Source organism: Anoplophora glabripennis, unplaced genomic scaffold, assembly GCF_000390285.2.
Source record: "Anoplophora glabripennis isolate ALB-LARVAE unplaced genomic scaffold, Agla_2.0 scaffold2046, whole genome shotgun sequence".
Taxonomy (NCBI): domain Eukaryota; kingdom Metazoa; phylum Arthropoda; class Insecta; order Coleoptera; family Cerambycidae; genus Anoplophora; species Anoplophora glabripennis.
Genome location: NW_019418122.1, coordinates 4274 through 16284, shown reverse-complemented (window position 1 = coordinate 16284; position 12011 = coordinate 4274). Strand labels below are relative to the sequence as shown.

Here is a 12011-nt window from a genome sequence, read left to right as displayed (position 1 = left end):
TAACAGACCAACCGTGAACGTAGTAGCGTTTCTTCTTCCTTTACTTCCTCCTTTAAAATCAATATTACTTTTATTTTCAAATTATGGCAAGAACTAACTCAATCCCCGGACCTAAACCCATGTAATTATTTCCTTTGGAGAGCGTTAAAAACGACATTTTATAACTTTTCAGTAAATACAAAAAACGAGTCATGGGAAAGAATACAAAATGGAATTAATGTTATGAGAGGTAATGCACAATTATTGGATAAAATTCATTTTAATTCCTTAAGAAGAATTAATGCCTGCGTTCAAGAACAACTGTAATATTATTTTAATGTGATTACAAATATCAATTTAGGTTTATTTGAAATGTTAATGTTGACTTTCTTATATTATTAGTTGATATTGTTTATTTAAAATTCTAGTGTTGATTTTTTATTTTATTGATTGACTAAAAATGTGTAGATAATTTTGTTTTTTTTTAATGTGAAGTTTTTTTCTTATGCTTGCTTTGAGGCTGCAGTTATAATTTAATTTTTAGTAGGTAATCGGAGTTTTTGCCTATATCTAATTTATAAAAAATGCCAATTTTACTCGAAATCCATAAACGATATCAAACTTTAGTAAGAGGCAAAAAATCTAAAATAGTGCTTATTTTTAAAAATATTAATTCTGACTAAGTGGTGTACACACAAAAAAGTTAAGGGATACTTACTGATCAACATCCTGTATATGTATTCTCACCAAATTCTATATTTCCATTGCCCTTATATATATAAAAAAAATATATATGTACCAATTTTTAAATTTCTAAGAAAAATTGTTTTCAAATTATTTGAAAAAACATAGGTTATCTGTTCTATGTTTAGAAAGCTATATCTCAGAAGGTGTGCACTTTTGTATATAGGTAAGACAGGCTAAATAGTCTTGTTTTCATCCAAGGAATCTATGGTCAAGCGTTGTCCATCCCTTTCAGGGACACTCTGTATAAATATATTAGCCTTCTTCCCTACTTGACTAGTAGATTGCACTCACGCCACGGTTCCACTGCTCTACCTTGCTGGCTTACATAATTTGGCACATATACAGGGTATTCCTTGCAAGAAAGTCGACTGCAAATAGATGATGTCAAAATAATATCAGTTCTTCATATATTTTTTTATAGATGCCTTCGTTAACAAATTAACTTGAGCATGATGCAAATTTGGTGATGAATAACATATGCGTACAACTTGTTTTTTATGTAAGTGAAACTTCATTGTACCCAGAACGCCAGGGACGGAAAGTAGATATGCTATGTTCATTCTACGCCAAAATCCCATGTATTTTCTTATGAAGGTTCAGTTTGCAAATTTTTGACGAATTTTACCCCCTCCCCTTTCCCTGCCCCAGCCAATCAGAGCGCAGCATTTGCCTGGGAAAAAAATGACGGGAGATTCAAATGTCGGGCTTTGCCCCCCAAGGCCTCTCTACGTAGGTCTCCCGTGCGCTCCACGTAGGTCTCCCCCGCGTAGGCAAGCTTTGTCCGCCCGTAGGTATGCCGGAGTCGTGTAGGGCTTCGCCGCGGGCCCCAACACGGCCGAGAGGATCGCGTTGGTACCTAATGCGGTCGAGCGCTTATCAGTAGGTGGCGCAGATAGTCGTAATAGTATTTAACGCGGCAGAGCGCTTATCAGCGCCGGCGGTAGCCATAATTTAAAATCGTAATAGTACTTAACACGTCAGAGTACTTATCAGTAGATGGCGCTGCAAGTCGGTCTAATAGCGTCGTAATCATATATTTAATTATACAGACTATGGTTACTGGAACCCCGTATGCTGTTTAGAAAAAAAGAGTTTAATAGAAACTATTTCGTTATAATAGTAGCGACATGCGTTAAAGGATCATCGATAAGGACATCTTTCTTCATCTGAATCGCAAATGTTTAACAACTCAGAATTTTTGCGTAGATGACGATCGTAATTTGCCTGTATAAAAAATAATTCCCTGAAAAATTTGCTAACGATAATACCCTCTAAGCCCTCCTGGGAGCTGTATGACCTTGTCGCTGGTGGAGGGGCTTAAGTAGCTACAGTGAACCCAAGAGCTAAACCGGCGGGAGTTTTATACTCCTGGCAGGGTCACCCAAGCCGGAAAGGTCGAGGGAGAGTAGTGAAAACTAAGAAACAGCTCAGCTACCCAAGCCAAGGTGGAAACGCATCGTGCCGAGGGCTGAATGGTGCGGGGGTAGGTAAAAATGTCGCATCGCAAACGATCTCTTTGGGGAACCTGGCGCACCCCATCGTATTTAGCCTTCCGTCAGGCATGGGGCACTACCTGGCGGTGACTTTTATTTCCTCCAGACTCGTGGGACCTTTATGGACCATAAATCAAAAAAACGGGAACCCGAAAGGGGGCCGTCAACATCCGCCGGGGAAGCAGTAATTGCTGACCAGGCGGAAAATAAAACAGCCACTGGGAAGCAAACACCAGTGACTACTATCTCTAGGGGAGTCGACAGACTGAACCTGGAAGGTAGGAAGAAATTGTCTGGTGCGCAAAAGCGCAAACTTAAAAAACTGCGGAAGGCAGAGGCGGGAAAAGGACAGGGGCCGGTGACGGAACCTGGCTCAAGTACCACTCTAACTCCGCAGGCTGCTGAACCGGGGCCAAGTGGACTCGGGAAGAAACGTGGACGGTCGGACGGTAGTGAGCCGATTTCCGACCGGCCTGTTTCCAAGAGGCCTAAGGCCACGGGACAGCGTGGCAAGACTTACGGGGAGGCGCTGTCGGGGATCCAAGCAGTGGTGGTCCCCCATGGATACCCGGAGGTCCGAATGGATGAGGACCAGATGGGACTTGTCCAGTCGGCGCTTCTGGGGGCCATTGATGGGATCGCGGGCGAGGGTACACGACCGCGCTTCCTGGAGTGTCGTCGAAGGGGGGGAACGCTAGCGATCACCGCCTTCAACGAGGAGAGCCTGCAATGGCTGAAGACGACCACGGCGAGCTTGGTGCCTTGGGAGGGGGCTAGACTCAGCGCTGTTGAGCCTAGGGACCTACCTAAGTTCACTAAGTTCATCGTGTGGATTCCGGGTCATCCTGATGAACCGGAAACCATCATGCGCCGTCTGGAAAACCAGAACGGGGAATTGAGGACGGGGGCCTGGAGGCTAATCAACCGCAAGGTTGAGGAGAAGGGCCAGACCCTAGTCCTCTCAGTAGATGAGATGAGTGTGAAGGTACTTCAGAAGGAGGGCTTCAGACCATTTCTGAACTTCACCAGGGTCCTTTTTAGGAACCTGGAGAAGGGCAGGGTAGATTTGGGACCTTCTGATGAAGATCAGGAGGGACCAAAATCTGTATTATCTGGTCAAATTCCAGGTAATACAAGCGAACATTCAGCACAGTAGAGCGGCATCTGCTGCTCTCTGTGCCAGTGTGGCGCGCGCAAATGCGGATTTAGCTTTGATCCAGGAGCCTTGGGTACATGGATCCCGGATCAGAGGATTGCAGGTAAGTAATGGTGGCTTACTGTATTGTGGCCACCAAACTAGACCTAGAGCTTGTATTTATTACAAGAGTAGTATTAATATTTTTCCTCTTCCAGGGTTCTGCACGGATGACCTGGTGGCGGCCGAAGTGACTTATGTATCGGAGGGAACGCAGAGACAACTGGTAGTTTGCTCAGCGTACCTCCCTTACGATAAGAAAGAATCTCCTCCAACCAGGGAACTGAGGGACCTGGTGGCCTGGTGCGAGAAGGAGAAGAAACAACTCATCGTGGGATGTGATGCTAACTCACACCATACGGTGTGGGGAAGCAGCGATGTCAACGATCGAGGTGAGTCTTTACTAGATTTTCTTTTTAGTTATAATCTAGAGATTTTGAATGTCGGGAACGAGCCCACCTTTGTTATAAAAAATAGAAGTGAAGTCATCGATATAACAGTGGGATCGGGACCGATATGTAATAATATTGCGAGGTGGCATGTGTCGAATGAGCCGTCAATGTCGGATCATAGACATATCCACTTTGAAATTATAACGGATTATAATCCGCAAGTAAGAACCTACAGAGACCCAAAAAGAACTGACTGGGACTCCTATAGAACGGAGTTACAGGCCAGGACTAGGGAAATCTGTACAAAACTAAGGAACACATATGATCTTGAGAGGGCCGTGGAGGAACTCCAAAACGCCGTCACAAGATCATATGAATACAGCTGTCCTATCAAAGTGAGGTCCGATAAGCACACCGTACCCTGGTGGAGCAAGGAACTCACGCAGTTGAGGGGACAGACAAGAAAACTATTTAATAGAGCAAAGCGGACAGGAGAGTGGGAGACTTATAGAGCAACCCTCACTGAGTATAATAAAGAAATTAGAAAAGCGAAGAGAGACTCATGGAGGAAGTTCTGTGAGGATATTGATAGTGTCCCACAGTGTGCTAAACTCCAGAGACTTCTCTCTAAGAACGGACATACGAAACTCGGGTCTCTCAAAGCACCGAGTGGGGAATATACCAAAACTGGAAGGGAGACATTGGAATTACTTCTAAATACTCACTTTCCAGGCTCCAGGTTATTAAATCATGGAGATGAATATGACTGGAATCACCAGCAGAGGGTAACGACCGGGTCTCGACAGAACTGGGAGGTTGCCAAGACGGTGGTGAGTCAGTCACGAATAAGATGGGCAATAAGTTCTTTTGACCCATTTAAATCACCAGGAGCCGATGGAATCCTACCTGTACTGCTACAGCAGGGGGTGGACTGTCTAGCTCCGGTCTTAATTCACGTCTTCAGAGCCAGCATTGCACTTGGTTATATACCGCTGGCATGGAGATCGACGAACGTGGCGTTTATTCCTAAACCAGGGCGTCCATCGTATGCCCAGGCAAAGGCATATCGCCCGATAAGTTTAACATCTTTCCTCCTGAAAACGTTGGAGAGAATAGTTGACAGGCATATAAGGGACGGGGTATTGAGGGCAAATCCTCTGCACAGGTACCAATACGCCTATCAGGCAGGCAGATCAGTCGACACAGCCCTTCATAGCCTAGTCTCTAGGATAGAGAGGGCAATGGACGACAAAGATCTAGCTTTGGCAGCTTTTTTAGATATTGAAGGGGCATTTGACAATACACCTTTCGAATCTATTAATTCGGCAGTTCGCAACAGGGGCCTTGAAGACACTTTGTGTCGTTGGATAGATACCATGTTGAGAAACCGGACAGTAACAGCTACCCTTTCGGGAGAGACATCCAGGTGTAAGGTAGGCCGGGGCTGCCCCCAGGGAGGCGTACTGTCTCCCTTGTTATGGGGATTAGTGGTGGACGGCGCACTGGAGGGCCTTAATCGAAAGGGGTTTTATACACAAGGCTATGCGGATGACTTGGTCGTTCTCATAGTCGGGAAACATAATATTATCGTTTCAGAACTCATGAAAGAGGCTTTGAAATGGATAGATGACTGGTGTAAGGGGCAGGCACTGTCAGTAAACCCTGACAAAACGGTCGTAGTACCCTTCACTAGGAGAAGAAATTTAACTGGACTCTCTGAACCTATAATAGGGGAGAGGGGCATTACATTTTCCAGGGAAGTAAAATATCTAGGAGTGATACTGGATAATAAGCTTACCTGGAATGCGCACTTGGAAAAAGTGGTGAGTAAGGCGAAGCAGACACTGTGTGTATGCCGCCGCCTTATTGGGAAAACCTGGGGACTGAAACCAAAGATGTCACACTGGTTGTATACGTCGATAGTAAGACCCAGGATTCTTTACGGCGCTGTGGTATGGTGGCAGAAAACACAACAGACCACAGCGAAGGAAAAACTGAATAGAATTCAGAGATTGGCCTGTTTAGGTATAACGGGGGCGATGGCATCGACCCCGACAGCTGCACTAGAAGTCATGCTAAATCTGCCACCGCTGCATATAGTGGTGGAGAGAGAAGCGCGGCTAGCAGCATATCGACTCAGGAATAATAATGACTGGAGGGGTGGTTCCCACTCCAGGATCAAAGATACATCTATGTCGGAACCAATTCTTGGGATGGTATCCGACAAGATGGTTCCAAAGTTTCACTTCCACAAGCCATTTGAGACTCGAATAGAGGATCAAAGCGAGTGGGAGGAAAGGTTTAATACCCTGGAAAGGTGGAGCCTAGTATGGTTTACAGATGGCTCCAAAATGACCAGAGGGACGGGTGCAGGAATATATGGACTCAGACCCAGATGGAGTGCAAGCTACAGTCTGGGGGAGTTCCCTACTGTATTCCAAGCAGAAATCTTCGCGATAATGGCGTGTCTGGCAGAGAATGTACGTAGAGGTTATAGACGTAAACTCATATATATATTCTCTGATAGTCAAGCTGCAATTAAAGCTTTAGCCGCACACAAGGTAAGTTCAAAACTGGTGTGGGACTGTTTACAAATGCTGACTGAACTGGCCACCAACAATACAGTCAGACTGTGTTGGGTGCCAGGGCACAAAGGCATTTGTGGAAATGAGAAAGCGGATGAACTTGCTAGGAAGGGATCCGAGACAGTGTTCATTGGCCCGGAGCCCTTCTGTGGCACATCTCCCAGTGTGGTCAGGCGGGCTCTGGGCAAATGGACAGAGACAGAACATAGGAAATACTGGACTTCAAGGCCAGGACATAGCCATTCTAAGGAGCTTATGGAGTATCCTTCGAAGGGAAGAGCGAATGAGCTACTGAGCTTGAATAGAATCCGGCTCAGGAGAGTGACAGGACTCATAACGGGACACTGTCACTTTAGGAAACATCTACATAAGCTAAAGCTTGTAGACAGTCCGGTCTGCCGAGGATGTGAATCGGCGGATGAAACTTCTCTGCATATCCTGGGCGAGTGCCCGGGATTTGCACGTAGCAGAATGGCGCTCCTTGGGAGACCCTATTTGGAACCCAAGGAGCTGAGAGAAGTGTCAGCAAGGAAGCTTTTGGACTTTGTAAAAAGGACAAATCTACTTGCTGAATAGGACTAGTAGTGGGACGCACAATAGGCCTAATTAGGCCGCAGTGCTATGGGACTTTTAAAGGACCAACCACTAGATAATGAAGATGAAGATGATACCCTCTTGGTTCAACTCAGTGAAATTAACAGTTTAGGAAATACTTATGATCACAGTGCACATCGAGCGACGCCTCCACCATTTTTAATTTTTAATTGGACATAATTACTATAGAACCGTACATATTTATCTGCTGTCTGCTGTCTGGTAATGTAATTTTCATTAACAAAATTTGACAAGCGCATTTTACACATAACACAAAATTAAAAACAAAACATTATTTTTCTAAAAAAATACCCAATCCTCAGCTCCACGCTGAACCAAGCTTCCTAAAAGCGTTCGTACAGACACTCCACGGAGTTTTACATAGTGAATAAATCATAGACAACCAAAGACACTAGGGTATCAGACCCGAACCAAGTAAACAAAAATCCAAGCCACGTTTCCAAAGGTCCTAAATTGGAAAAAAACTCAGTGAACTCTCCAGCCCCCGAGCAGGCGACTACCGCACATGCACCGGAGGTGAAGAGAGACCACACTACGATCTTTACCGTCTCATCGTGCGGGTCTACGACCCATTGATGATGCTCAGGGGAGGGTCTAGTAAGTCTCAACAGCTGGTATCGAACCAGGACGAGGCGCGTCCGTGTCGTGGCGCTCAACGCGGGACCGCCACCGGGGATCGGCAACCAACGTAGCCCAACCAGGCAACCAACCGAGGACCTTAATCCTGGAAGAAACCGAGACCAATAGAAACCCGCGACACCATACTGGGAACCGAAACCGTCAGTACCTAATCCCCCTCCCGGTCGTTCGTGTATGTACGTACATTTTCCTGGGAAAACATTGTATACTGGGGTCCGACGATTAACTCGAAAGCTATATGTGATAAACACTTCTTCTGGAAGGCATCGGACGCCTAAGAATATTCGAACTTAGAGGTGGTTGTGATAAACACCGTCTCCGGGTCATTCATAGATATTGTATACGTTCCTCACTGGTAGCTGTGATAAATACTATCAGACCGGGAAGCGTTGTATACCGACGATTGACCGGAAGGCTGTGATAAACACCTCTTTTGGACGACATCGGACAACGGGACGTATAAAGCTTAGAAGACACTACGAATTGCAAAACTAACTACTTCATACCCTGAAACACCTTCCTGCCGACACCAGATTTTCTTTTCTTTTTGCTAACTTTCATCTCTTGAGCTTTCTTCCTCGTAAGTAACTAATACCGCTCGTTAGTTTTCCGTTGCTTGCTGGGTAGAGTCCTCCTTACCACTAATAACGATTAATTGCAAAAGTAGTTTTAACTAATCTATAATTTTTGCTTCATTTCCAGAACCGAATCGGACCGCTATAAATTTATTAAATCTTTGTTTTCAGCACCGTTTGCCGTTTAAAATCGAATATTTTATTTAAAGCCGTTTCGTTTTGTTATTTGTAAATATATTTAATACCTAATTTTGGTCTTTCATTTTCAGCATTGTTTAGAACCGATGTTTTGTCTCTAAGTTTGTTTAATTTTGATAGACGATTTATAAATATACGTATTTACACTCTAATTCTGACTATTGTTCCAGTGCCGACTGAAACCGTATATTTAATTTAGGACCGTTTGTTAATTTAATTTGATAATTTTGCAATTATATTAAACCTCGTTTTAAAATTTTTTTCACCGATTGGAATAGGTATATTTTGTTTAAAACCGTTTATTGTTCACTTGAATTATTGCTGATTTATTTCTTTAATCTCTAGTATAAATATTTTCAGTTTATATATTGGGTAGTAGTAGTAGAATATTTGGACACAATTTATTTTGTAAAGATTTAGGAATGATTGTAATAAATAAATCTAGTTAGGGAAATAAGGGTGTATTTCTTTTAAACCGCAGTTAAAATTAATTCTACGACGAAATCCGAGATATAAAATATGCCAATATAATATACTCAATACATGGGTAAAACGAGTAACTAAATTAGTTTAAAAATCGCGCAGGAATCTCTTTGAAATTTAATAGGACTAAAGACATTTTTTTCTCGAATTTTGGGAACGGTGTCATATGCATGCTCGGAAAATCTAAAATTTTGGACCCCGTATTACTACCCCACCAAGTAAACTGTAACCAACACCAGATCCGAGTAGCATCCCATCCCATTATTTTAAATACAATTGGGAATCAGCGCCATAAAATAATTTTTTTTCTCGAGTTGTGTTAACGGTGCCACGTGCACGCTTGGACTGGGTTCAATGTGACTAATGTCATGGATTCACCATCGATCTTTCGGGGGAGATTTTTTTGTAAATTCTGGCAATTGAACGATTTGCCACAAAAGATAAACGACGACATTGTAATGTCTGGTTTAACTCGTTCATGCGAAGAATATATAGTGGCCAATATGAACAAAAATTGTTAGTTTCTTCACAAATTAGAACAGGACACGCAAAATGCAAAGGCACTGCGACCTTTGGCTTAAACAAAGAAGAATAAGATTAACTGCTTCATATTTATGGAAGCTTATTAAAGCAAAGTCCGTAAAAGTGTTGGTTCGATTATTGGGAGATATTTTATATGGTGAACAAACTTCTGATTTTAAAAACACCGCTCCCCTAAGATACGGAGCGCAGAATGAAAATAACGCAATTTGCCAATGTAAATTATATAGACCAACCTATATCATTTCATCGGCAGGATACTCCCAAATAATCAATATTTGGCTTGTTCGCCAGATGGTTTTGTGAATGAAGATGGGCTAATAGTGACAAAATGTCCATATTACATTAGAAACATTGTAATGAAGATATCGAAAAGAACAAACTTTCTTACATGGACAAAGTGGGTATATTAAGAACGGAATCGGAATGTTACTATCAAATACAAGGTCAATTGGCAATAACAAACAGATCATGGTGCGATTTTGTTGTTTACTCTTTAAAAGGAGTTCATATCCAAAGATTATATGGTGACATTTTGGAAAAATTGAAAACTTTAATTAAATAAAATTAACTTATTTTACATGTTACCGCAAATTGTAGACACTCAGCAAATAATTAAACGAATTTACCCAATTCTTCGCCTATTAATTTTTTTTGTTTGGTTTCGACTAATAACTATTGTAAAATAATACCTGATAAAAATTATACCCTTGGAACATATAATAAGGTAGAAAGGCCTATTAAAGAGATAACCTTATGATTCGTACAGCACATTAAATGGAAGCGAATGGTTGGATAGTTTTCTTATAGATATATTTAAACAATTAATAAATATTGATAATGGCAGACCGTTCCAAATAAGTATATGCTACTGAGATGGCTACTAATATTTTGATAAATAAAGTAGAAGTGAAATTGTTGAAATTGTAAGGAACAATGTTGCCTTTCCTCTATGGATAAATGGAAAGCATTTTTGTTTGGCATTAGCCGATCTTGGAAAAAAAGAATTTTCATTTATCAACTCACAATATGCTGTTGACCGCAGAATGTACGATATTTTGGACCAGTTCCTTATATTTTTAAGATATTACAACAAACTAAATATAAGCACATAACAATTGGTCTACCAAACCGGTGAAATATATCTTACAGAATGATAGGTATAATTGCGGCATGTTCGTTATTTATTATTTTAATTAACTAACGAAAAGCCACTGCAAAAGCGCAAAATATTTCTGAATAAAGATATACTTCCTGGAAAAATCTGACACAATAAAAAATAAATGTTTATTTTGTGCAACATCAAATTCAATACTTGCCTTGCCAAATGTGCAATCGTATTTTACATGCTTGGTGTATGAAGGAAAAATATATTCAAGAATTTCTGAATAATAAAATGTGCTACTTATGTACGTCATTCAGTTTTCTAAAAACGTAAGTATTGAAAGTACAGATAATTTCATTTAATAACTTTTAGTTTTCTTTAATCAACTGTACATATATATGTATATATTTTGTAAGGGTTTATGGAAATCTTCAGTAGTGAAAAATGGTTTTTATTAGATTTAGAAGTACCACACCTAAAATAGTTGTTCGATCACAATACGGAATAAGTAACAATAATAAGATTTAGAATAATTTAGAAACATAAATCAATTAAAATCTACAATAACAACAACGGAGAAAAAAACTACAGACAGTAATTACAACAAACAGCTATATAGCTATACAGCTATAAAGAAGTATTATTTCCTTATAAAACACACCTAAAATATGTATGTAAAATCTGCCGTATTACCATGTGACTTTTAGGCACAGCACATGAACTCTGATACGGACTTCTTATTAAGCAGTAAATTTTAAAGAAACGTTTATGTATAAAAAGTGGCAATAACCGAACGCACACCTACGGACATCTGCTATCGATTCGTGCAATTTAATATATTGTAACAAGTAGAAATTAAAATACAATAAATAATGACATATTAGATAGATGGTGACAAGATAGTAAAGATGATTTAGTTGACAGCGGGATGAAATTTGACAATGTAATATAATAGTAAAGGTAGAATGAAATCTCTGTAGAGAGGAATCAAGTGTCTATAAAAGAAAGCAATGTAGTTAAAAAAGGTATTAAAAGGTATTAAATTTGGTAAAGTAACATTGTATAAATTAATAAAGGTATATAATTGGTTGATATTGAATACGATATATCCAAAATTATTGTAAGTAGAGATAAGAGTGCGGTGAAAGGAAAAAGAAAAAAATGGTTATCTAGGAGACGAAAAATAGTGAGAGGAGAATTAAGAAAGGAAAAGTCAAATTGGAAGATATTAAAATTGGAGCCATTAAAATAAGTTGAAAATCAAAAGAATTGAAAAAAATTACTGAAGATTAAAAAAGGAATCCCATAAAATAACAAGAAAAGAGCAAGTATTGAAGAGAGGAAGAGTGGCAGAGTAAAGCACAGCAAAGCATTCAGCACAGCGACACTGTGGGAGAGTTAAAAACAAATAAGAAATAAGCAACCAGGAAGAGTCAAGAAATATTAAATAATTTATTCGGCATAA

The 12011-nt window shown here is 40.7% G+C and overlaps 2 protein-coding genes across 2 annotated transcripts; both read left to right on the top strand.

Annotated features, from left to right (window-relative positions):
- The first annotated feature begins 2013 nt into the window (after positions 1 to 2013).
- On the top strand, positions 2014 to 3655 carry LOC111692583. The gene is made up of 2 exons (XM_023456643.1): positions 2014 to 3478; positions 3573 to 3655. Exon 1 carries the CDS (start codon positions 2341 to 2343, stop codon positions 3373 to 3375), a length of 1035 nt encoding a protein of 344 aa, XP_023312411.1. The 5' UTR covers positions 2014 to 2340; the 3' UTR covers positions 3376 to 3478; positions 3573 to 3655.
- Positions 3486 to 4636, top strand: LOC111692582 (the record flags this gene model as incomplete). The annotated part of the gene is made up of 2 exons (XM_023456642.1): positions 3486 to 3498; positions 3573 to 4636. Coding segments are annotated over exons 1-2 (1077 nt in total), but the record flags the coding sequence as incomplete, so codon positions are not given.
- Between the last annotated feature and the right edge of the window lie 7375 nt (positions 4637 to 12011).